General features: G+C 42.3%; 1 protein-coding gene across 6 annotated transcripts in view; it reads left to right on the plus strand.

The window, feature by feature from the left end:
- Positions 1 to 23,739, plus strand: part of TTC17 (tetratricopeptide repeat domain 17) — a 126,975-nt gene extending 103,236 nt beyond the window's left edge. For 5 of the 6 annotated variants that reach the window (XM_070804077.1, XM_070804079.1, XM_070804080.1 and 2 more), the window contains 3 exons: positions 19,019 to 19,138; positions 20,590 to 20,733; positions 22,592 to 23,739. In XM_070804077.1, the coding sequence (XP_070660178.1) occupies positions 19,019 to 19,138; positions 20,590 to 20,733; positions 22,592 to 22,723 (396 nt within the window). In that variant the 3' untranslated portion in view covers positions 22,724 to 23,739. The remainder of the gene's footprint in view (positions 1 to 19,018; positions 19,139 to 20,589; positions 20,734 to 22,591) is intronic. The other variant, XR_011570917.1, reaches the window with a different exon arrangement.
- The last annotated feature ends 4,105 nt before the right edge of the window (positions 23,740 to 27,844 follow it).

Raw genomic sequence — 27,844 nt, forward strand, 5'->3', positions numbered from 1 at the left:
ACTGGAGTGGGTTGCCATTTCTGCCTCCAGTTTTTTCCAGTCTCACCAGTCCAGTTACGGTTTACCAAGGTCATTTTTACTGTAAGCTGTCTTGCCTGGTGACAGCTAACGTTTCTCCTTTATTAGGTCTTCAGAGAAATGGGGCTAGAAGGTAAATCCAACATGAGATTTCATTATAGGCTCACAGACCAACCATGACCTTATTAGCTTTTTAGCACAGTAGATCTCAGACTTTAGGGTACACTGCAGTCACCTGGAGGACTTGTTAAGACATATTGCTAGGCTTCTATGACTTCACTTACTGATTTAGTAAGTCTAGGGTTGGGCTTGATAATTTACATTTCTCGTAAGTTCCCAGGTGACTCTGGGTGATGTTGCTGATCTGAGGATCACACCTAGAAAATGGCAGTGATAACAAAGCAAAAGCACGCTTTTCCCATTTACCTTTCACAAAAGAACAAGGATCGCCATATCCTCTCTGCTTCAGGTTTTAAAATACTTAGTCATTGTCCTTTATTATTTCTTGAAAAGCCCATCTGTAGTTGTCTCTTTAGAGAGTTTTTAGTTTGCATTACCATAATTGTCAGTAAATATCAGCAGATGACACTGGTCAGACTCCATTTTAGGGTTCACTTGCAGACCCCTCAAAAAGCTGCCCAGCTTGCAGCCGAGGTTACTCTCGCGTGGTGGCCTCCGTCGAGGTCTCGCCTGCGGTGCCAGACGCACAGCACGCTGCCGCCATTGCCGTTGCGGTCTGTTTGTTTGCCAGGTTGCCACGCCGTCCTGTTTGACCTTGTGGGCTAGTGCAGAGGTAGTTCTCCCGTTTTTGTCCCCAGTTCTTTAGGTGGTGGCTTGTGAGCACTACTTTGTGCTGGTTGGATCCCCAGCCAGCCCAGCTTGGGTCAGAGCCAAGCTGCTCCACCCCTTGTCTGATCCAGACCTAGTCACACACACGGAGTCCTGAGTACCTGTGCTTGTCTTCTGCCCACCCCTTGTCAGGCATCAATGCCGCCTTTGGCTCAAATGCATCAGCTACACCACGGGAATATGATTCTTTCCAGTCAGCCCATTTTCAGCCAGGTTTCTGGTCAGCTCCCATTTCATGGAAACTGGGATGTTTTCTCTTACCATAAGTTTGTCTGCAGCTTTCATCCATTCCTACAAGGGGAAGATTTATCCCGTCACACAGTGTCGAGCCTTTGCCATCAGTCTCTGAGAAAGTCAGCCCCCACTGAGGCTTCAGTCTTCCCAGCATCTCCCTCCCGTTCCATTTGTTTCATGGTGCTTTGGCCGTTGAACCAAGGATATGAAAGTCTGTTTCATTGATGCTACCGCTCTGCAATGCACCCTGCCTCTTGTTTGAAGCCCAGCTCAACAGATACTTCATAGTTTGCACAACCCAGTAGAGCAGTAGTTGTCTTGCTTTCACTCTGGAGAATACAGAACACATAGCAAGCCAGCAGGGCAGCTTTTCATGTATTTCTCCAAGAGTTCCCATAGCTCTCTGATAGCAGTCCTGGGGACTGTTCTCTACTCCAACCCCTGAGTTGACAGCTCAGGGATAAGGGATCAGGACCACATGGGCGAGTGTGGGAACCATCCTAGCCTGGAAGTCTCAAGTTCCATGTAAGAACCAATGCCTCTTATAACAGTCCTGTGGCCTAGAGTCCAAGAGTTCTAACTAGGGACAGGAAATGTCACACAGGGGAAGACTCAGAGCTGGGTCTTTCTACCAGGTCATCACAGTCCACTGGCAGTTCAGAGTCAGGTCATCTTTACCATAAGCAGTGTTGCCTAGTAACATGGGTGACATTCTGCCTTTATTAAGTTTCCAGGGGTACACAGCTGAAAACACAAGATTCATTTCCCATGAATACACATGGACAAAATATTAGGGTTTAGCATTACAGGAAAGTAATAAAATTGAAGCAATAATTTATATTTTTAGTCTGTAATAAATCAAATATGCATGTTGTACTTTTAGCTAATCACTAAAAGAACAGTTAAAGAATGTATAATTAAGGGAAAATGGAATAAAAAACATTTGATTAATTCATAAAGGAGGCAAGGAAGACAAAGGAATATAAAACAGGTGGGTGAAATAGAATGCAAATAGTAAGGTGATAGCAATAAACCCAGTTTATCAGTGATCACAGTAAGTAATACAAAAGGATTACATACCTCAATTAGAGTGCTCATCTCACACTAGGTTAAAATGTTGAACCCAATTATATGCTGTTTGCAGATAACACACCTGTAATAAGATACAAAACAGCTGAAATTAAACAGATGGAAAAAAGATAACATCAAATAAATACTCATCAAAAGAAAGCTGTTGTAACTATGCTAATAACAGACAATGTAGAATTTAAGGCAGGAAGCGTTACTCTATAGATAAAGACAATTCATAATGATAAAGTGGTCAGTCCACCAGAATATTGAAAATTGTGTATCTATACAGAACCAGTGTCATAGTTTCACATGATATAGACAGACATTAAACATCGACAGATGTAAAGGGAGCAATGAATCCATGATCAAAATAAACTTTAACATACCTCTTAATAGGTGACAGAACTAAGCAGACAAAAAATATGATATAGAACATCTTGCGACTATACATACTTGACATAACTGATATTTCTATCATGCCACATTCAACTGTGACAAAATTCCTATTTTAAAAATTTATGTGGAACATTTACCATACTGATCACAAGCTGAATCATAAATTAAGCCTCAGTTAAATATTAAACCATTGAAATAATTTAGAGTTTATTTTCCAACCATAATGGAATTAACCTAGAGAAAAAGATCAGAAAAAAAAATAAGGATAGAAAATTCCCAGTGATTTTGGTGAGATTAATACTGTACCTCTCCCTGGTGGCTCAAGATGGTGAAGAATCTGCTGGCAGTGCAGGAAACTCAGGTTCAATCCCTGGGTCAAGAAGATCCCCCTGGAGAAGGGAATGGCTACCCGATCCAGTATTCTTGCTTAAAGAATTCCATGGACAGAGGAGCCTGTTGGGCTGCAGTCCACGGGGTCACAAAGAATTGGTCACGACTGAGCAACTAACACTTTCACTTTCTGAATAACTCACAATTTGGTGAAGAAAGCAAAATTAGAAAATATTTTTAAATGAATGACAATAAAGATTTTGTATATCAAAACTTGTGGGATGTAGCTAAAGCAATGCTTGAGGCAAGTTTGTAGCCGTACAAACTAATGGATATATTAACTTTAAAAAAACAGGCTGAAGTTAGTGATCTATGCTTCTATCCCAAAAAGCTAGAAAAAGAACAAAATTAGACTGAGATATTTCTTGCCTCTGTTTGGCAAAAATTCAGAAGTTTGCTAGGATACCCTTGGTGCGACCTTGGGGAAACTGGCACTGTCATACACGGTTGGGAGAAATGCAAAATAGAATAACCTGAAAGGAAATAGATGCCTAGCAAATTATTTATCTAGCAGGATTATGCATTCATTACCCATTCATCCAGCAGTCCTACTTTTAGGAATATTTCCTAAAAATACAATGGCAAAAAAATTATCTGACAAAAATACCTATGCGTAAGACTGTTGATTGTAGCCTGACTTGTATTAGTGAGCAAAAAACAATCCAAATGCCCAGTAGTAGGGAGTTGACTGAATAAACAGTCCACTATGGTTGTTCACTGTGTGTGAAATCCACACAGTGGAGGCTTCTGCAGCTGTCAAAATGAATGAGGACAATCTCTATAAACTTATATTAAATAATCTCCAGAATACAGCAAGTGAAAAAAAGAACAATAGAAAAAAACTATACCTCAGATTACTACTTATATCTTTTTAAAATAGCAAGTTGTAGGGAGGGAGAATATTTGTAAAAAGAAACGTATTGTCAAATGAAAAGACTAACTTTGAAAAAAAAATTTTAAATGCTGTCCCATGGAAGAAAGAAAGAAATAGGATAGAAAAGACAGGAAACAAAGCTAGCTTTCCTTGAATCAACGTTTTTTTACTTTGAAACCAAATATTTTGCATAATTACAAAAATTTTTAAATAAGGTAATTCCTAATTAAAAGTAAAATTAAGCATAACTATGCAGTCCATTGGTAGTAGAACCACATCAAGAGGAGCTATTCCAAGTGACTTTAAAACACAGTTATTTGGGTGTGCATCCCTAATGAAATTTACCCTAAGAACAAAGGAAAACCTTATACTGTTTTCAGTAGTACTGTTGCTAATAATGTTATTCTTTTGGGATTATAGCTGTATGTACTGCAAAGTAAATGAGTAATTTTGTTGGTGATTTGGAAACTGGAATTTTGAATATGGGTGAGAGAACATAGAGATGTGAGAACAATGACGTAAACATCTTTAGTCTTAAACTGAAAGTGTCAGTAAGAACTCCTGATATACTTAATTGATATATTTACACATATGCTGGCTTTATTTTGCTGAAAGACTAGAATCTGTGACTAGCCCAGTATTAGTAAGCACCCTCAGTACCCAGATTGTGGTCTTTAGATACTTTTCCTCTTTAAAACAAAGTCTATAATAGAAGACAAAGAAGGGCATTATGTAATGATAAAGAGATCAATACAAGAAGAGGATATAATATTCACAAACATAAATGCACTCAATACAGGAGCACTTAAATATATAAAGCAAATATTAGAAGACCTAAAGATTGACATGGTTTTTCCTGTGGTCATGTATGGATATGAGAGTTGGACTGTGAAGAAGTCTGAGCGCTGAAGAATCGATGCTTTTGAACTGTGGTGTTGGAGAAAACTCTTGAGAGTCCCTTGGACTGCAGGGAGATCCAACCAGTCCATTCTGAAGGAGATCAGCCCTGGAATTTCTTTGGAAGGAATGATGCTAAAGCTGAAACTTCAGTACTTTGGCCACCTCATGCGAAGAGTTGACTCACTGGAAAAGACCCTGATGCTGGGAGGGATTGGGGGCAGGAGGAGAAGGGGATGACAGAGGATGAGATGGCTGGATGGCATCACCAACTCGATGGACATGAGTCTGAGTGAACTCCGGGAGTTGGTGATGGACAGGGAGGCCTGGCGTGCTGCGATTCATGGGGTCGCAAAGAGTCAAACACGACTGAGCGACTGAACTGAACTGAACTGAACTGAAAGACTGACAGTAATACAATAATAATGGGGACTTTAATACCCCACTTACATCAGTGGACAAACTAATCATCCAGACAGAAAATCCATAAGGCAACAGTGGCCTTAAATGACATTAGACCACTTGGCTTTAATAGGTATCTATAGGACATTCCAGGCTTCCCTGGTGGCTTAGATGGAAAAGAATCTGCCTGAATTGCAGGAGACCCAGGTTCAATCCCTGGATCAAGAAAATCCTCTGGAGAAGGAAATGGCTACCCACTCCAGTATTCTTGCCTGGAGAATTCCATGGACAGAGGGGCCTGATGGTCTCCGGCCTGTGGGGTTGCAAGAGTTGGACACAACTGAGCAACACACACACACACACACACACACGTTCCATCCCCACACAGCAGAATCCACACTGTTTTCAGGTGCACATGGACTGCTGTCCCGAATGGACCACATGCTAGGACACAAAACTAGGCCCAGGAAATTTAGGAGCATAGAAATTATATCAAGCATCTTATCTGACCACAACAGTATGAAAACTAGAGATCAGTTACAAAAGAAAAATGGGAAAAACAGAAACATGGAGACTTAACAGCATGATACTTAAAAACCAACAGGTCAATGAAGAAATCAAAGAGGAGATCAGAAAATACGTTGAGACAAATGAAAATAAACAACTTTCCAAAGTCTTTGGGACACAACAATAACAGTCACAAGAGGGAATTTTGTAGCAATGCAGGCATACCTCAAGAAACAAAGAAAATCTGAAACAACATAACCTACCATCTAAAGGAATTAGCAAAAGAAACAGGGCTTCCCTGGTGGCTCAGTGATAAAGAATCTTCCTGCAATGCAGGAGACACAGGTTCCACCCCTGGGTCAGGAAGATCCCCTGGAGAAGGATATGGCAACCTACTCCAGCATTCTTGCCTGGGAAAGAAAAAGAAAAACAGAGCCAGTTGAGCTATTTCAAATCCTGAACGATGATGCTATGAAAGTGCTGCACTCAATATGCCAGCAAATTTGGAAAACTCAGCAGTGGCCACAGGACTGGAAAAGGTCAGTTTTCATTCCAATCCCAAAGAAAGGCAATGCCAAAGAATGCTCAAACTACCACACAATTGGACTCATCTCACACGCTAGTAAAGTAATGCTCAAAATTCCCCAAGCCAGGGTTCAGCAATATGTGAACCGTGAACTTACTGATGTTCAAGCTGGTTTTAGAAAAGGCAGAGGAACCAGAGAGCAAATATCCACCATCCGCTGGATCATGGAAAAAGCAAGAGAGTTCCAGAAAAACATCGATTTCTGCTTTATTGACTATGCCAAAGCCTTTGACTGTGTGGATGACAATAAACTGTGGAAAATTCTGAAAGAGATGGGAATACCAGACCACCTGACCTGCCTCTTGAGAAACCTGTATGCAGGTCAGGAAACAACAGTTAGAAGTGGACATGGAACAACAGACTGGTTCCAAATAGAAAAAGGAGTACGTCAAGGCTGTATATTGTCACCCTGCTTATTTAACTTATATGCAGAGTACATCATGAGAAATGCTGAGCTGGAAGAAGCACAAGCTGGAATCAAGATTGCCAGGAGAAATATCAATAACCTCAGATATGCAGATGACACCACCCTTATGGCAGAAAGTGAAGAGGAACTAAAGAGCCTCTTGATGGAAGTGAAAGAGGAGAGTGAAAAAGTTGGCTTAAAGCTCAACATTCAGAAAACTAAGATCATGGCATCTGGTCCCATCACTTCATGGGAAATAGATAGGGAAAAAGTGGAAACAGTGTCAGACATTATTTTTTTGGGCTCCAAAATTGCTGCAGATGGTGATTGCAGCCATGAAATTAGAAGATGCTTACTCCTTGGAAGGAAAGTTATGACCAACCTAGATAGCATATTGAAAAGCAGAGACATTACTTTGCCAACAAAGGTCCATCTGGTCAAGGCTATGGTTTTTCCTGTGGTCATGTGTGGATGTGAGAGTTGGACTGTGAAGAAAGCTGAGCCCCGAAGAATTGATGCTTTTGAACTGTGGTGTTGGAGAAGACTCTTGAGGGTCCCTTGGACTGCAAGGAGATCCAACCAGTCCATCCTAAAGGAGATCAGTCCTGGGTGTTCATTGGAAGGACTGATGCTGAAGCTGAAACTCCAATACTTTGGCCACCTCATGTGAAGAGTTGACTCATTGAAAAGGACTCTGATGCTGGGAGGGATTGGGGGCAGGAGGAGAAGGGGACGACAGAGGATGAGATGGCTGGATGGCATCACCGACTTGATGGACATGAGTTTGGGTAAACTCCAGGAGTTGGTGATGGACAGGGAGGTCTGGTGTGCTGCGATTCATGGGGTCACAAAGAGTCAGACATGACTGAGCAACTGAACTGAACTGAAGAAGAAGTTAGGAAATAGTAAAGGTAGGAGAAGAAGTGAAGTGAAGTGAAGTCACTCAGTCGTGTCCAACTCTTTGCAACCCCATGGACTGTAGCCTACAACGCTCCTCCATCCATGGGATTTTCCAGGCAAGAGTACTGGAGTGGGTTGCTGTTTCCTTCTCCAGAGGATCTTCCCAACCCAGGGATCGAACCTGGGTCTCCCGTGTTGTAGGCAGATGCTTTACCGTCTGAGCCACCAGGGAAGTCCATAGAGACCAAACAAAACAATAGAAAAGATCAGAGAAACCAAGAGCTGGTTTTTTTTGAAAAGATAAAAGTGATTAAGACTTTATCCAGGGTCATCAAGGATAAAAGAGAAGGATCCAAATCATATAAAAAATAAAAGAGGAGAAATTAAAACATATCACAGAAATAGTCATAAGAGAATACTATGAAAATAAAGAAAAATAGAGAATACTATGAACAGCTATATGCCAAGAAATTGGATAACCTAGAAGAAATGGATAAATTTCTAGAAACATACACTTTTCCACGACTCAATCAGGAAGAAATAGATAATCCGAACAGACCAACTACTAGTATTAAAATTGAATCAGTAATCAAGAAACTACAAAAAATAAAAGTCCAGGACTAGACGGCTTCACAGGGCAGTTCTATCAAACGTACAAAGAAAAGTTAATACTTACCCCTCTCAGAGTATTCCAAAAAACTGAAGAGACGGCAGTGCTCCCAAATGCATTCCACGGGACAGCCACTACCTTGTGTACGTGAGTATGGCCATGAGTTGTTGGTAAATTTCTAATCTAGGCGGTGAGCACATGGAATTCATTATACTGTTTCCTTTATTTGTATATGCATTTGAAAATTTTCATTATAAAACACCTAAAAGGTATAATCACAAAGGTGAGCAAAGAAATGGCATATCAAAAAATGAGTAGGCAAATTTTTAAAAATTACATACATCTTAAACTAAAAATATATTTGTGTAAGTAATTAAGTCATATACCCAGTGGATGAGTTAGATAGATTTAGCCACAAATAATCAGTGAATTGCAAGCTTTATGTAAAAAATTACCTGGAGTATTATAAAGAAGAAGAAGTAAGCAAATCAACAGATTCAGGAGGCACCAGGTGTCCCAAGCTGGGTAAATAAAAAGAAATCCACGCCAAGATGCATTATGGCAAAGACGAAAGATATCTTAAGAGCATCTGTTTCAGTCAGGATCATGTCAGGAAAACAGAAACAACATTACGTATTTCAAAAACCAAATTTAATTTAGAGAACTGATGATAGGCAGACCTTGTTTTATTGCACTTCGCTTTATTGTGCTTGGCAGATGCTGCATTTTTTGCAAATTGAAGGTTTGTGGCAACCCAGTCTTGAGCAAATCTATTGGTGCGATTTTCACTTTCTCTGTGTCACATTTTGGTAATTCTCACAATACTTTGAACCTTTTCATTACTACTTCTGTTATGGTGATCCGTGACCAGTGATTTTTGATGTTACTGTTACCACTCACTGGAGGTTCAGCTGATTGTTAGCATTTTTTAGCAAGGAAGTATTTTTAATGAAGGTATGTACATAGTTTGTTGGGTGGTTTTTTTTTAGGGCTTCCTGGGTAGCTCAAATGGTTAAGAATTTGCCTGCACGAGACCTGGGTTCCATCACTGGGTCAGGAAGATACCCTGGAGAAGGGCATGGCAACCCACTCCAGTATTGCCTGGAGAATTCCATGGACAGAGGAGCCTGGTGGGCTCCAGTCCACGGGGTCACAAACGACTGAACGACTGACACAACAGCACATAGTTTTCTAGACACAGGGCTACTGCACGCATAACAGACTATAGTATTGAATGCGAACATAACTTCTGTATGTACTGAGAAACCAAAAGGTTTGTGTGACTCGCTTTTGCAATATTTATTGTGGAGGTCTGTAACCAAGCAATATCTCCGAGACATGACTGTACATTGTGGTGGAGTGCTGAAAAAGAGAAAAAGAAGCACTTAGGTAAATCAGAGATATGCACTGTAGGGAATGGGAAGGCAAGCCCTTGGGGTTTCTGAAATCTAGAGTTCACAGGCAAGAACTCTGGGTGAGCTAGAGTTCATGCTTTGGAGGAGGGAGCACGGGCTGGCCACTGGGTCTGGAAGTGCTGCCCCCAAAGTGCTGCCAGAATGACCAACTGAAACAAAATGCCAACTGAGAGAAAAAGTCCCACTCCTTCTCTCCTTCCAATTGCCTAGCACACATTTGCAGAACTTAACAAGAAGCCTGCTAGCAAAGGAGAAATGTGGTTTGCAGTGTTCAGCCAGAACTTCACAAAGAAGATTGTACAATTTTGGATATGCATTGGAAAGAAAATAGCTTAAGAAATATAACAGCAGCCATTCATTCAACAAATATGTAGCAAAGACCTGCTTTGTGCAAAATACTTTTCAAGGGCTTGACATAAATCAGTGAAGAAAAATTAAGAGGGCAGGCAAAGATCTCTGCCCTCATGGAGACAGAAAGGACAGATTACCTATAGAGGAATGTGACTAAATGTTTCTCATCAGTTCAGTCACTCAGTCGTGTCCGACTCTTTGCGACCCCATGAATCACAGCACGCCAGGCCTCCCTGTTCATTACCAACTCCCAGAGTTCACCCAAACTCTTGTCCATTGAGTCGGTGATACCATCCAGCCATCTCATCCTCTGTCGTCCCCTTCTCCTCCTGCCTCCAATCCCTCCCAGCATCAGAGTCTTTTCCAGTGAGTCAACTCTTCGCATGAGGTGGCCAAAGTATTGGAGTTTCAGCTTTAGCATCATTCCTTCCAAAGAAATCCCAGGGCTGATCTCCTTCAGAATGGACTGGTTGGATCTCCTTGCAGTCCAAGGGACTCTCAAGAGTCTTCTCCAACACCACAGTTCAAAAGCATCAATTCTTCGGCGCTCAGCCTTCTTCACAGTCCAACTCTCACATCCATACATGACCACAGGAAAAACCATAGCCTTGACTAGACGGACCTTTGTTGGCAAAGTAATGTCTCTGCTTTTGAATATGCTATCTAGGTTGGTCATAACTTTCCTTCCAAGGAGTAAGCATCTTTTAATTTCATAGCAACTGTCTAATCCAGATGACAGTTTTGGAAGGATACTGGGCCCCCTAGAATTGTGGCCCCTCCAATGACAGAAGAGTAAAGGCACTTAAAGAACTGGAAAAAGTTAACCAAGAGCCCTACCCTAAAAGAACTTTTCTGTGTGATAACTAAAGAAAAGCTATCTGAAGCAAAGGAAGATTTACTAAGCAAATAAAATTACACAGGTATACAAACCGAAACAAACACTGTAGAAAACAGTTTGAGGTTTCTTTTTTAATGACAAAACAAATTCTGGACAAATGTACATTTGAGAGTGGGATGAACAGAGTTAAGGTATTTAAAGGCCCTTTTCGTGTTCAGGAGGAGTGAGTTAGTATGTTGCTTGGACTTTAAGTTAAAAACTGAGTAGAAATTTAAGGGTAACCTTTTAAAAAATGTGCAAATCCAAAACCTGTGAGGATAGAATAATGGAGTAAGAAGAGAAGGACCAAAAAAAAAAAAAAGGAAAAAAGCATTCAAGAATCTGGATAAAAGAAACCAAGAAATATACTAACAGTCTTTTAAATAATCTACAATGTAAATCACACTAATGTCAAATTGGGAATTTTTTAAAGGAGTTATGTATTTTTTTAAGTCATACCTAAAACATAATAGAAATGTTGAAAATAATGGGAAAATACTAATCAAAAATGAATATACTATCAAAAGGTAGTAAAGACAGTTACATTAATTACCTGAAAAGATATATTTCAGAGCAGAAAAATTATTAGGGTCAGAGAGAATGACCATGTAATGATAAAAGCTTTAATTCACCAGAAATATATACCAGAAAAAGAAGTGCAAAAAGGCAAGATGGTTGTCTCAGGAGGCCTTACAAATAGGTGAGGAAAGAAGAGAAGCGAAAGGCAAAGGAGAAAAGGAAAGATATATTCATCTGAATGCAGAGTTCCAAAGAATAGCAAGAAGAGATAAGAAAGCCTTCCTGAGTGATCAATGCAAAGAAATAGAGGAAAACAATAGAATGGGAAAGACGAGAGATCTCTTCGAGAAAATAAGAGGTACCAAAGGAACATTTCATGCAAAGATGGGCACAATAAAGGACAGAAACAGTATGAACCAAACAGAAGCAGAAGATACTAAGAAGAGGTGACAATAATACACAGAAGAACTATACAAAAAAGATCTTAGTGACCCAGATAACCACAGTGGGGTGATCACTCACCTGGACCCAGACATCATGGAGTGCAAAGTCAAGTGGGCCTTAGGAAGCATCATTACAAACAGAGCTAGTGGAGGTGAAGGAATTCCAGCTAAGCTATTTCAAATCCTAAAAGATGATGCTGTGAAAGTACGACATTCAATATGCCAGCAAATTTGGAAAACTCAGCAGTGGCCACAGTACTGGAAAAGGTCAGTTTTCTTTCCAGTCCCAAAGAAGGGCAATGCCAAAGAATGTTCAAACTACCGTACAATTGCAGTCATCTCACACGCTAGCAAAGTAATGCTCAAAATTCTCCAAGCTAGGCTTCAACAGTACATGAACTGAGAACTCCAGATGTTCAAGCTGGATTTAGAAAAGGCAGAGGAACCAGAGATCAAATTGCCAACATCTGCTGGATTATCAAAAAAGCAAGAGAGTTCCAGAAAAATGCCTACTTCTATTTCATTGACTATGCTAAAACCTTTGTGTGGATCACAACAAACTATGGAAAATTCTTCAAGAGATGGGAATAGCAGACCACCTTACCTGCCTCCTGAGAAATCTGTATGCAGGTCAAGAAGCAACAGTTAGAACCAGACGTGGAACAACAGACTGGTTCCAAGTTGGGAAAGGAGTAGAACAAGGCTGTATGTATACTGTCACCCTGTTTATTTAACTTATATGCAGAGTACATCATGCAAATGTGAGGCAACATGAAGCACAAGCTGGAATCAGGATTGCCAGGAGAAATATCAATAACCTCAGATATGCAGATGAAACCACCCTTATGGCAGAAAGCGAAGAGGAACTAAAGAGTCTCTTGATGAAAGAGGAGAGTGAAAAAGTTGGCTTAAAACTTAGCATTCAAAACTCTAAGATCATGGCATCCAGTCCCATCATTTCATAGCAAATAGATAAGAAAACAATGGAAATCATGACAGACTTTATTTTCTTGGGCTCCAGAATCACTGCAGGTGGTGACTGCAGCCGTGAAATTAAAAAACGCTTGCTCCTTGGAAGAAAGGTTACGATAAACCTAGACAGCATATTAAAAAGCAGAAACATTACTTTGCCAACAGAGGTCCGTACAGTAAAGGCTATGGTTTTTCCAGTAGTCATGTATGGATGTGAGAGCTGGACCATAAAGAAAACTGAGCACCAAAGAATTGATGCTTTTGAACTGTGGTGTTGGAGAAGACTCTTGAGAGTCCCTTGGACTTCAAGGATATCCAACCAGTCAACTCTAAAGGAAATCAGTCCTGAATATTCATTGGAAGGACTGATGCTGAAGCTCCAGTACTTTGGCCACTTGATGCAAAGAACTGACTCATTAGAAAAGACCCAGATGCTGGGAAAGATTGTAGGCAGCAGGAGAAAGGGACAACAGAGGATGAGATGGCTGGATGGCATCACCGATTCCATGGACCTGAGTTTGAGCAAACTCTGGGACTTAATGATGGACAGGGAAGCCTGGCATGCTGCAGTCCATGAGGTCACAGAGTCAGACACTACTTAGCAACTGAACTGACTGATAAACCTTATGCATACCCAGTAAGATAACCTCAAAATATATAAAGAAGAAAATGATTGATTTAATGAAACAAACTGACAAACCAACACACACACACACCTTTTTCTGCTGCTGATAAGCCAGTCAGTCCATTTGAATTTATATTCATAAGTATTAGTCTGTGGTCTAGCTTCAGGAGAAGCTAGACCTCACCCAAATTAAAGGAGAAAAATTATGAAATCATTTCAGTAGATTGCATTTGATAAAATTCAGTACATTCATAAACTAAAGGTAATGCAAATTAAGAATAGAGAAGAATTTCTTTAATCTGATGAGAAAAATCCACAAAACATTTTTATCAAAGATAATCCTTAATGGGAGAAATATTTTAAATAATTCTTTGAAGTCAGGACTGAACTGAACTGGTAATGCCCACCATTACCCCTTCTTCTCAGCATTGTACTGAAAGTCCTAGCATAAGTATTAGGAAAAAAAAAAACACATTGTTCAGAAATGATGTGATTATCTGCGTCAGTCAGTTCAGTTCAGTTCAGTTGCTCAGTCGTGTCCAACTCTTTGCGACCCCATGAATCGAAGCACACCAGGCCTCCCTGTCCATCACCAACTCCCGGAGTTCACTCAGACTCACGTCCATCGAGTCAGTGATGCCATCCAGCCATCTCATCCTCTGTCGTCCCCTTCTCCTCCTGCCCCAATCCCTCCCAGCATCAGAGTCTTTTCCAGTGAGTCAACTCTTCGCATGAGGTGGCCAAAGTACTGGAGTTTCAGCTTTAGCATCATTCCTTCCAAAGAAATCCCAGGGCTGATCTCCTTCAAAATGGAGTGGTTGGATCTCCTTGCAGTCCAAGGGACTCTCAAGAGTCTTCTCCAACACCACAGTTCAAAAGCATCAATTCTTCAGCGCTCAGCCTTCTTCACAGGCCAACTCTCACATCCATACGTGACCACTGGAAAAACCATAGCCTTGACTAGACGGACCTTTGTTGGCAAAGTAATGTCTCTGCTTTTGAATATGCTATCTAGGTTGGTCATAACTTTCCTTCCAAGGAGTAAGCGTCTTTTAATTTCATGGCCGCAGTCACCATCTGCAGTGATTTTGGAGCCCAAAAAAATAAAGTCTGACACTGTTTCTCCAACTATTTTCCAAGAAGCGATGGGACCGCATGCCATGATCTTTGTTTTCTGAATGTTGAGCTTTAAGCCAACTTTTTCACTCTCCACTTTCACTTTCATCAAGAGGCTTTTATTATCTGCATAGCAAACCTAAAAGAATCTACACACAAATTTTTAGAAGTAACAATGTGTTATCAAGGTAGTTGCCTGTAAAGTCAGTAAATAAAAATGTTATATTTCTATACAGCAGCAATAAATATTAGAAAACATAATTTTAACATGTATTTACTTTGTTACAAAAATATAATGTTCTCCTCCAAAAAATTTATATAAAATTCCCAGTACTAAATCTAACCAGAAAGTCGTAAGGCCTACGTGCAGAAAGTGATAAAACTTTACTGAAAGACATTTTAAAAGCCCTAAATAAGCAGAAGGGCATGTAATGTTCACGGATAAGACACACACCATAAACACATCCGTTTTCCGCAGTTTGACTTACAGAGTCAGTTCTGTTATGATCAAAATAACAGGGTTTTGGTTTTTGTTTTGTTTTGTTTTTATGGCTTTTTTGAATACCAGATCTTTACATATTTATATGGAAGGGTAAAAAATAGATATGACATTCATGGAAAGAATAAGGTTGTGAGAATCGCCCTACTTTTATGAAAAATTGTAAAATAAAACATGCCATTTACTCAAGGAATAAACAAAAATAACAAAGGTGAATAAAAGCCTGTATAAGTCTCCAGCTTACATAGAGCTGTGCAAGATCACTGGGGAGGTGAGGGCTATTCAGGAAGCTTTCTAGGGCAGTTACTTAATTTCAGTCGGCCCCTCACATCCTACACAAAAAATGAATTCCACATGAATTAAGGACTCAGACATCAAAAACAAAACTTTAAAATATGAGAGATGATCTTTCTGGCCTTGAAGTACAAAAAGATTTCTTGAAGAAGATAATAAAAGCACAAGCCAGAGAAGAGAATGTTAATAAGTTCAACTACATTAAAGTTTAAAATGTTTTAATTAAAGACATTTTTTTAAATTAAAAAGCCAGAGTAAGGAAAATTCATGTAACACACTTAGCTTATAAGGATTAATATGCAGAGCATGGAAATAAAGTGATGAGAAAGATAAACGAGATAGAAAAAAGGTATAGAAAAGATATTAACAGACATTTGACAGAAAACAATAAGACCAATGTGTTTATGACCAATAAAGAAGAAACAGTTCTCAATCTCACTAATAGGAAATGCAAATTAAGGCTACAGTAAGATACCGTTTCACCCCCACTGATAATACTAAGAATTAGAAAGGCTAGAAAGCAGGAGGCACTTTTAAACATTGCTGATAGGACTGTAACTTGTCGTAACACCTTTAGGAAGCAGTTTAGCTTTCTCCTGGATGTTTGCACATCTGGGATGTAGCAGTTCCACTCCCATGTATACAGACTAGAGAAACTCTTTGCACATTTATTGACAACAGGAAGTAACTCAAACCCCTCCCCCCATTTACAGAAAACGGATAAACACATTACGGTATATTCACTTAATGGACATTTAATTGTGTATAAAGGAAATTGAGTGAACTAAGAACTACACTTAGCAACATGGAGTGCTTAAGAGTGTTGAGTAAAAACCCCCAAGTCCCAGAAGACTGCTTACAGTATTATACCATGTTTACAATGCACAGGAAGAAGTAAACTAAGCGTTGCATTGTTGGGGTAAATATGTGTATGTGTGTGATAGAACAGTGTTTAAAAAGAGCGGTGGGGTCATAAACACAACACTTGGGATAACGTGTGCCTCTGGAGCAAAGCCAGGAGGACGCACCGTGAAAGGACACGCAGGTAGACGCACGGTAACTCGCCACCCCGCGCCTCCGTTTACAGGAAACATAACACATTACAGTACGTTCACCTAGTGGGTGAGGCGACTGCATGAACTAAAAACTATGTTCAGCCTCATGGGGGAATCTTAGGAGGGTAGTAGTTTCTGGGATATTTATTATTTTATGCTTTACAGCATAAGTGTATATTTTATGTAATTACATATTATCTATGTGTATATTTATAACACACATATATAACCTATATATATGTGTTCCTTGGAGTGTGTCATATATTGGCAGTAAGTGTGTTAGTCACTCAGTCACATCCGACTCTTTGTGACCCCATGGACTGTAGCCCGCCAGACTCCTCTGCCCACGGAATTTTTCAGGCAATACTGGAGTGGGTTGCCATCTCCTACTCCAGGTATGTTCTTTGGAATGTGTCAGATGTTGGCAGTAAAGAAAGGTAATTTTATTTTCTTTAAAAACAAAAACACAACAAAAGAATCCTTTTGATAAGCCAGTCAGAAGGATCAAGCCATTGAGGAGGAGGGATACATCAGGCTAGCTTCAGAGTTGTGTGCAACCCCACTCACACCAAGAAGCAGTGGAGCAATGCCAGCAGATTATTCAAGGAAAGAATGGGCCACGGTTATATCCAGCCAGCTGTGTTTCAGGCATAAAGGCTACAAAGTTCTGAATGTATACGATTGGATTAGTTTGTTAGGGCTGCCATAACAATATGGCCAGCTGCTGCTGCTGCTAAGTCGCTTCAGTCATGTCTGACTCTGTGCAACCCCATAGACAGCAGCCCACCAGGCTCCTCCGTCCCTGGGATTCTCCAGGCAAGAACACTGGAGTGGGTTGCCATTTCCTTCTTCAAGGCATGAAAGTGAAAAGTGAAAGTGAAGTCGCTCAGTCATGTCCCAACTCTTAGCGACCCCATGGACTGCAGCCTACCAGGCTTCTCTGTCCATGGGATTTTCCAGGCAAGAGTACTAGAGTGGGTTGCCATTGCCTTCTCCTTCATTTCTTCTTCTACTACTACTGCCGGCAGGGTGACTTAACAGAAATGTATCCTCTCAGTGCCGGAGGCTACAAGTTGGGGATCCAGGTACCAGCAGGGTTGTTTTCTTCTGAGGCCTCTCTCCTTGGCTTGCAGCTGGCTACCCTCTAGGCAGCTGTTCAAGTGGTCATCGTCTGCACAGAGGACTCTGATGTATCTCCTTCTCTTCTCTTCTATAAATCCACTTACATTAGATTTTGTTTAGTCACTAAGTCGTGTCCGACTCTTTTGCCACCCCATGGACTGTAGTCCACCAGGCTCCCCTGGCAAGAATACTGGAGTGGGTTGCCATTTCCTCCTTCAGGGGATCTTCCCGACCCAGGGATCGAACACACATCGCCTGCATTGCAGGTGAATTCTTTACTGCTGAGCCACCTGGAAAGCCAGTTACATTAGATTAGGGCCCTACAGTAATGACCTCATTTTTAACTTAGTCTGCTCTCTAAAGACTTTATTTCTAAATACAGTTGCATTCTGAGATACCAGGGATTGAGACTTCAACATATGACTCTGAGCAGACACAATTCACCCCAAGACAACAATCTCGGGGAAAAATATTCCTATTAACCCTTCTTAAGAAAACTATTAAAAGATAAACTTTAGCCAACCAAAAGATGACTAGGGAAGGCACACAAAAGTAATGTCAATGATCAAGGAATATATTTACATGTAGAACCAACACAAAAACAAGGCAGGAAATAGTATTTATATCACCCTATGTGCCCCGCCAATGAAAAATCATAGAATTACCAAAAGAAAAATAGATTGAAAGAACAAAATAAGATAGGAAGCAGAGTAAGTTTTCCAGTTGCCTCAACCAGAATGGCTGGGAATTAGAAACATCCATCAAAAGGGATAAATGAAATAGGGAAATTAAAAATTAGATGTAGATTAACCCAATATTAGGCCTAAATTATGGGCTTCCCAGGAGGCACAGTGGTAAAGAATCCATGTGCCAATGCAAGAGACGCAGGAGACAACAGGTGTGACCCCTGGGTCAAGAAGATCCTCCAGAGGAAGAAATGGCAACCCACTCCAGTACTCATGCCTGAAAAACTCCATGGACAGAGAAGCCTCACAGGCTACAGTTTGCAAAGAGTTAGACACAACTGAGCACACAGACCTGAATTAGTAACTAAGGTTTTGTGTATAATAAAGGTAGCGTCACAGTGAGGGAGAGATGAATCAGTCATTAAATAATATTAAGACAGCTTTAGCCATCTGGAAAAAAAATAGATCGGAGCCTTATCTTTTACTTTACACCAAGTTAAATTCTAAGTGGATCAAATATTTAAGTGTGAAAAGTGAAACTACAGCAGTTCTGGGGAAACACATGGTAAAAATTCTTGATAACCTTGGAGTAAACAAGACTTCCCTAACTACAGCTGAAAATCCAGAACCCATTGGAAACAGACTAATAAACCAAACTATGTAGAAATTGAAGATTTGAAAACTATGATCCGGAGAGGTTAAATGTTTATAAAAAAGGCTATACTGGTAGAATCAGGCTTGTGGGATGGTTACTAGGGTCAATGAGAGGGTGAACATAAGGTGCGAGGCAGACCACCAGCGCCAGGTAAACAGCTAAATGGTCCTTAACTTGTGTTGCGATTGCTAATCTTGGTGGTAAATTAGTATGTTATTTAAGAGGCTTTAAGTGACTTTTCCTTTGTAGAACCAGACGTCCTGGGTCCTTTCCAGCATGGCAGCCCTCTACTGGAGAGTGAAAGGCCAAGGGAAGAAGGCGATTGACTGCCTACGCCAGGCCCTCCATTATGCTCCGCACCAGATGAAGGTGAGTGGGGCTCCGAGGGCGTGAGTTTCCATCCCTCAGTCGTTTCCTGTGCCCACTGGTTTATTCTGAGTTTTTATCAACCTTCCTCATGCTCAGAAAGCAGCAAAAGGCTAAGGGTGGGAAACAGCGACCCACTTGTGCTGCCACAAGCCTGAGTTTCGCCCACTGTTGTGGCCTCCCCACCTCAGCAAGAGGGGGCGTCGGGGAAGGGCTTCAGGATCCCGGAAAAACACTGTATCAGGAACAGGCACGGCTGAGTCGTAAACGCAGCTCTAAGGGCAGCTCCGCCTCTCACTGCCTTTGTGATTACCTGTGACCTCTCAGGACCTCTGTAACCTCAGGCAGGTTCTTCCACCTCTGTGACCTCATATAGTGCCGTGTCTCTGGGTGTCGAGCAAGGACAAACATGGGTCTTTTCCTACAGAAGAGCCCAGGGATACCGAACAATGGAATATAGACACCAGTGTCTCAGGTTACACGTCTAAAGGGGGCTTCCCAGGTGGCACCAGTGGTAAAGAGCCCGCCTGCCGATGCAGGAAACACGGGAGACTTGGGTTCTATGCCTGGGCCCGGAAGATCCCCTGGAGGAGGGCATGGCAGCCCACTCCAGTGTTCTCGCCTGGAGAATCCCATGGACAGAGGAGCCTGGCAGGCTACAGTCCATAGGGTTACAAAGAGTTGGACACTACTGAAGCGACTGAGCACACATCTAAAGGGAATTAATATTTGTGATAATAATACTGCAACTTTTTCAGCCCATCATCCTGTGCTCTATACTTCTAGGCTATCACTAGGCTCTGCAACAGGAAGGGCCAGGACGCTGGATCAGGGGTCAGGGAACTTTTCTGTGAAGGGCCAGATAGTACAAATTTAGGCTGTGAGGCCAGCCTGCCTCTTGCAGCCACTCAGTTCTGCCATGATAGCGTGAAAACAGCCACAGAAGTACCTCGGGGAATGGGAATGATGAAGTCCTATAAAAAGCTACAGAGTCGGGTAGCAGGCTGGACGTGGCCTATGGCCACAGCGCGCCAGCCCTGCCTCAGAGGGCGCTGTGGTCCTTGCAGAGAACAGCTCGGCTCTGTGACAGTGAGCCTCAGTGTGGACTGTGGACAGAGGCTGGCCACCAGCTACTCCTCACAAGCTGCAGTGTGACCTGGAGCTGGCACCACGATGGAAAGCAGCTGCCTCACTCAGCAGGTTGTTCACCCAGCTGACAGTTTCGTTTGTTTTTTGAGGCAAGACTCTCTCAATGAGAGAAGTGCTGCACGGCTGGGCTGGCACACGCTCCTTCCCCCTCACAGACCCACAGCAGACAGAAGCCCCCACGTCAAGCTGCACGACTCTGTCATTCACCAGGGAACACTGACCACTTTGCTTATGGTCACCACAGCCACGAGTGAAAGCCCAGAAACCAACATTCTTCCCTTCCCGCCTTCTCCCTCCTCTCCCAGGACGTGCCCCTCATCAGCCTGGCCAACATCCTGCACAACGCCAAGCTCTGGAACGACGCCGTCATCGTGGCCACCATGGCGGTGGAGATCGCGCCGCACTTCGCCGTCAACCACTTCACGCTGGGCAACGTATACGTGGCGATGGTGAGGTTGGCCTGGAAGCGGCGCGGACCACCCCTGCTGCATTCTGTCAGGGCCACATCTCTAGTTCCAAACCCTCTGAGTCTCAGTGTCCTCTGGTTTCTGTAAGCTTTGTGTCTAAAGTTGCAGCTCTCCACCACAGGTATAATTCATGGCAGGGGGGTTTGTCGGAGAAGGCAATGGCACCCCACTCCAGTACTCTTGCCTGGAAAATCCATGGACAGAGGAGCCTGGTAGGCTGCAGTCCATGGGGTCGCTAAGGGTCAGGAATGACTGAGCGACTTCACTTTCACTTTTCACTTTCATGCATTGGAGAAAGAAATGGCAACCCACTCCAGTGTTCTTTCCTGGAGAATCCCAGGGACGGGGAAGCCTGGTGGGCTGCTGTCTCTGGGGTCGCACAGAGTCGGACACGACTGAAGCGACTTAGCAGGGGGGTTTGTAAGTTTTTTTAAAAACACAGTAAACTCACCCAAGTATTTGCAACTGTGTAGTTCCTCACCATGAATTTAACACTAACAGGCCCATTGACCTACACTTTTCTGAAGACTACACTTGTTCCAGAAAAGCCTTCCCTCACACTCCAGGTGGACACACACACTCGGGCCCGCTCACTGCCAGGTCAGGCCAGGTCCCCAGGATTGCTCCCATGGTGCCCTGTGCGGATTTCTCTTCTTGTCTCTTCACCTTAGTTTTATAACTTTTGTTTTGAGTATTGGTCTCTCCCACCAGACCAGGAGCTCCTTAGAAGAGAGACTCCTCTTCATCTCCCTGTTCCTCGCACTTCACAGGGTTTGGCACATAGTAAGTAGGTGCTCACCAAAGGTTTAATGATTGGCGGAATGCCACTAGTTCCCTGGGATACCATTTACAGCCAAAATGGCAAAGCCATCATCCAGAACCCTGTTGGGGTCAGAAGAAGGACCAGTTTCGGAACTCAAAGTCCCAGGGGTCCCCCAGAAGCTGTCATAGCTGAATCTAACATGAGAGTCATGCCATCCACTTTCATCCAAGTTTAGGGTCCCACATGAGGCTCTTTCCAAGGTGCTCTTGATAAAGGTTAACATAACGAGCAGATTCAGGCTCCAAGTTTTGTGTGTCATCCTTGACTTCAAAGGCAGGAAATTTAATTTGGCCAGGTAGGTCTTGCTGAATGTGCAGATTTCCCTCTCTGCTTCTTAAAATTGAAGAATCTATTTTCGTCCCCAGTAAATGCAAAATTTGCTGCTATGAATGAGGAATTCTGCCTCTCATTTGGCTGGAAGGAGTCATTTAAGCGGTAGACTCGGGCTCTTCTTCGGGAGTGTTAGTCTAAGTAAAAGGCGAACACCTTCTGTGTGGCAGTGATCATTTCCAAACCACGTTCATTTTTTTCAAGTGTTAGGGAGAATAAGAAACGGCTTCAAAATTTACAAGTCTAATTGAGATACCTGACCTGACTTCTTTCCAGTTACAGTAGAAAATTCAAACAGATGCAAAACAAGCTTTTGCTAGACATAGTTCTAGAGGTTTCTGTGAGGATTACAGGAAGGGATTCCACGCAGCACCTAGCTCTGCCCCTGGCTCGCAGCAGGGCTCGGTGACAGTGGCTCCTGCTGTTGCTCCGTCGTGGGGCCAGGTCTCTGCAGAGCTGGGCCCCCTTTGCCTCTGGCTCCTGGGCTGCGCCATAGTTCTCTCAGTCTGTGGCCTCAGGGTGGAGGCAGTTGTCCCTGCACCTCAGTTTTCCTCAGATTTAGATGCACTGAGAGAATACCGCAGGACCGTCACCGCCACAGACGCGCTCTTCAGGAAAAAAGACGTCACCACATCTGTTGAGTCTGGTGGCCATACCCCTCTCACTCTGTCCCTCTGCCCCTCACAGGAAGAGTTTGAGAAAGCACTGGTGTGGTACGAGTCTACCCTGAAGCTGCAGCCCGAGTTTGTCCCCGCCAAGAACCGAATCCAGACCATCCAGTGTCACTTGATGCTGAAGAAGGGCCGGCGCTCTCCTTAGCTCATCCCTCCCGCCTCTCCTGTCTCTCTTCTCATGCTCTTCAAAAAATGAATAAGAAGCCAATCATTGTCAGTATCTGCTTTTAATGATGTGTGTGAAAATAACTGAATAAGACATATTACAGGACTTTTACATATGTGGGAATTGTTTTGGTTTTGTTTTTAAGTTCCTTCTTTCCCCCGGCCAGCCTCAGAAACATAAATTCTTAAAAGGAAAATGCAGCTTAAAGATATTGTGTAAATACTGAGCCAAGACATTTCTGGAGCCGTGCTCTGTCTCCAAAACCTCGATGCCTTTAGGGCTCTTCTCAGTGGTCCAGCCAGCCTCCTCCGCTTCGGTGGAGGACGAAGCCACACGGCACCTTCCCTGCTTCTCGTCGCAGCCTCTGTTGTCCGTGGAAATGCAGAAGCCCGTCCGGCGCCCGTCAGCAGGAAGCACTGTCCTCGCTCTCCCACTAGCTCCACGCTGCCCCCCGGCCTTGGCCGTTCCGTGCTGCTACATTACAGACTCTCAGAGGTAGTTTGCGGGGGGAGGGAGGAAGGGGAAATGATTTTAAAAACAAAATATTTACAACAACAGAAACCCTTAGGATCACCTGACCTTCGTGCAGTTATTTATGTTGGGGAGGGAGGGGGGCTGAGAAGGGGAAATCAGCAGTGTACAACATCGCTATCCTTTGTACTTAAATCGCAGATCACAAGGAAACCAATGCGTTGACATCCTATATAACAGGTTTATATATATAGAATATGTGTATTTGAAGCCCTCAGCAGACTGAGTCTGTGTTTTACTAATTCTTTGTTCGCCATGTTACCCATCTTGGAATGAGGCGTGAGTGTCAGCTTCCGCTCCCTGAGGCCTTCAGACGGAGCCGCTCAGGAGAGAGAGGAGCCACGGTTGAGTGTTTCCTTACAATGCTTATACGTCTGGTCCCAGGAGAGTCAGAAACTCCAGGCATTTGGGAATCTTCAAGGGCACATACTGAGGACAAAAATAAAAGTCGTTTATGAACAAAACAGGTCTGTGGCGTGGTTTTTCTTTGGAATCAGGCTCATGCGGGCAGCTCTGAAGCCTCACTGTAATCCTGGGTCAGATCTTCTCACATCCTACGTGGTCTTCTCTTTTTCCACAACATAAAGTGAGCGGAGAAATAGTCCATCACTAGGTTTTACGGTTGACCTTACACAATACATTTGATCACGAAAGATGCACAGTCAGCAGATGTTCAGAGTTGGCATTCGACCTTCCAGGGAAAAGAAGAAGGATCTAAACCACAAAGTCACGTCCCCTGCAGTGAGCACGATCCTGAAGTTCTTCAGGTGAGCTTTATGGAGAGCCTTGGTGAGAGTCATACCAGTGTGAAACTGAGCATTCCTTTTGGGACAGGACTCTGCCGAACACAGGGTTTCCTAGAACATTATCAGACACCAATCATCTCAAATACTGGGTCACTAAACCCAGAGCATTTGGTTCTAGCACAGACTGTAATTTCTTAGAAGCAGGTGAGCAATCAGACACGCCTGTCCACTCTGTCTTTTATGCAGCTCGAGTCCAGCTGACTTCAAGCAGTTTTATCAGATGTATTTTGAGAAGAGGCTCACTTTGTTGCTGGATAAAGTGAAGCGCTTTTCACTCAGAGTATCTTTGCCTGTGTCTGAATATGTTCCCTGCTTCCCCAACTCTCAGCAATGTGGCATTTAGTTTTTCCTGAAACTTGAAACTATTTTTTTTTAATTTACATACAGTGAAATTCATTCTGTGGTGTACAGTTCTGTGAGGTTTTCTTTTTTTGTTGTTTTTTTTTTTTTTTTCCTGGCACCATGCAGCATCTGGGATCTTAGTTCCTTAACCAGTAATTGAACCCACTCCTCCTTGCATTGGAAGCACAGAGTCTTAACCACTGGACTGCCAGGGAAGTCCCTTTGTGAGTTTTGAGAGATGCGTAGAGTCATGCAGCCACCATAACAATCAGGATACAAAACTTTGATCACCTCCAAAAGACTCCCACTCTGCCTCTTTGTGGCCACGCACCATCCTAAACCCTCAGCAACTGCTGATCCATCGTTTCTGTAGCTTTTCATTTTCTCCCACATGGTAAAGAAGTCAGACTCCAAAGGATGTGTACTGTACAATTCTGTGTACATGACATTACAGAACAGCAAAGGTAGATGACTTGAGGCAGAAGTATGCTTCCTAAGTTTTAAAACAGAGGAGACTAGTGTGGCTGAAGAGGTGTAAGCAAGAGGGAAAATAATAGGAGGAAAAGCCAAAGAGGTGAGCCAGATGTGTAGTTTTTCATGGGGTTGGTTTATTTCTGTTGTAGGGCTTTATGTATCATTGCAAAGTCACTGGTTTTAAGCAGAGGAATAACACAGTCTGACCTGTTTTAACAGGAATCAGGATTATTCTAGGATTTTTTTGACTTGAGTAATTAGAAGGAGGAAGCTATTGTTACCTCAGATGGGAAGATCAAAGTTAGGAATTGGGGGAGAAGATAAGGAATTCAGTTTTGTACAGATCATGTAAAGGTACTGTGTAGCTAGCTGGGTAAATTAGGGTTAATAGAGGACATCCATGCTGGAGATACACATTTAGAGGTCACAGCCGTGGGAATGGTACTTGAAACCATGTGACTGTGGTCACAAAGGGCATGAGAGGATACAGATAAGAGCACAGAACACAAAACAGAACTGGGGGATCCAGTGGTACGGAGTCAAACACTTTACATGCCCAACAACAACTTATTCCTGATGTACAAGAAATAATAGAGCAATTTGAAAAGAATGCTGAACATGTTCAACTAGTTAAAAGACTGCCTTCCACATGGCATAAAGGATGAGCAGGTGGTGTGTCTGTCTGACTCTGCAGCCCCATGGACTGTGGCCTGCCAGACTCCTCTGTCACAAAGACCCACAGAACAATCCTTTAAGTGAAAAATACTATTGAAATAAAAATCTAAATGAATGGGTTAAACAGACTAGACACAGCTGAAGAGAAAGTCAATGAATTGTAGGACAGAATGAAAGGGAATCTACCAAGGTGAAGGAATAAAATTTTCTTTAGGTATTTGTATTAAATGCTCTCATAGGGCAAAGTCCTCGCTTTTAGCCTAGGGGTGGAAATGCTTGACTGCCGCCTTAAACAGTCAAGCTTTTGAGTTAGAGTCCAGAAACAGAGTACAACTCTTAATTTATTTCTAGAATTGGAAAAAGATTTAGTGGCAGGATTGCGGCCTCTGCTAAGAAGAAGAGCTAGTGTCTGTCGTCGTGTGTGTTCCTGTCCCTGTTCAAAGTACTTTACGTGGATCAGGAGCAGTGGGTGGCCGGGAAGGACTGAGAGGCCAGACAGTAACCTGTCCGGGTAAAGTGAGAACAGCTTCACGTGGCCTCTGGGGCTGTGTCTGATTTACTCTTCCTTCTGCCTATTGATTTCCAGTCTCCTCTCCTTGATGCTATTGCTCCTCTACGGGTATTGCTGGGTTTGTCCACCATCATTAATTCATTAACTTCTTTAAAATCAAGCAACCGTTTTGTGTCAGGCCCGTGTGTTACAAGAGTCAGGAATATAGACAATTTATTAGACACAGAGCTAAGCATCTGACTGGAGACAAACTATGTAGTCAGCAGACCCAAAATTTCCAAAGCAATCCTAAGGGGAAAGAACAAAGCTGGAGGCATAACCCTCTCAGGCTTCAGACAATACTACAAAGCTACAGCAGTCAAAACAGCGTGGTATTGGCATGGAAACAGACCTGGATCAATGGAACAGAAGAGAGAGCCCGGAAATAACCCCCACACCTGCAGTCAATTAATTTTCAACAAAGTAGGCAAGAATACACAACAGAGAAAAGACGATCTCTTCAGCAAGTAGTGTTGGGAAAGCTGGACACCACATGTAAATCTGTGAAGTTAGAACACACCCTCACACAAAAAACTTCAAAAAACTTAAATATAAGACATGACACCACTAAACTTCGAGAACCTAGACAAAACATCCTCTGACATAAATTGTAATGTTTTCTTAGGCCAGTCTCCCAAGGCAATAGAAATAGAAGGATAAATATACAAATGGGACCTTAATCAAACCTACAAGTTTTGCATACCAAAGGAAACCATAAATGAAAACCTAGGGACCAGGAGAGAGTATCTGCAAATGATGTGACCAACAAGGGCTTAATTTCCAAAACATACAAACCGCTCATAGAAAAACCTCAAAAAAATGGACAGAAGATGTAAACAACCAGCTCCCTGAAGAAGATACAGAGATGGCCAGTAGGCAGATGAGAAGAGGCTCACAATCACTAACTATTCGAGAAACGCAAGTTAAAACTACAATGAGGTGTCACTTCACACTGGTCAGAACGGTCAGCATTACAAAGTTCACCAATAATAAATGAGAGGGTGTTGAGAAAAGGGACCCTCCTACAGTGTTGGTGGGAATGTAAATGGGTGCAGGCACTATGGAAGATAACATGGAGGTTCCTTAAAAAACTAAAAATCGAGTTACCCTATGATCCAGCAGTTCCACTCCTGGGCACGTATCCAGAGAAAACCATATTGGAAAGATATGTGTGCCCCAGTGTTCATGACAGCATTATTTACAATAGCCAAGACGTGGAAGCAATCTAACTGCCCATCAACAGATGAATGAATAAAGAAGATGCGGTACATATATAGAGTGGAATATTACTCAGCACCCCCCCAAAAGACCAAAATAATGCCATTTTCAGCCACATGAATGGACGTAGAGATTATCATACTAAGTAAAGTTAGAGAAAGACAACATGTATCACTAATATATGGAATCTAAAAAAAAGGTACAAATGAACTTATTTTCAAAACAAACAGATTCAGAGACACAGGAAGCAAACTTATGGTTACCAAAGGGGAAAGACGGGGAAGGGATAAGTCAGGAGTTGGGATTAGTAGATAAATTAGGAGTTGGGATTAGTAGATATGAACTACTATATATAAAATAGATTAAAAAGTCCTACTATATAGAACAGGGAACTATATTCAATATCTTGTAGTAATGCATAATGGTAAAGAATCTGAAATAGTGTGTGTATATATATTCAGATATATATAAAATACATATATAGCTTATATATATATATGTCTC

The sequence above is a fragment of the Bos indicus genome, chromosome 15 (assembly GCF_029378745.1).
Source record: "Bos indicus isolate NIAB-ARS_2022 breed Sahiwal x Tharparkar chromosome 15, NIAB-ARS_B.indTharparkar_mat_pri_1.0, whole genome shotgun sequence".
Taxonomy (NCBI): Eukaryota; Metazoa; Chordata; class Mammalia; order Artiodactyla; family Bovidae; genus Bos; species Bos indicus.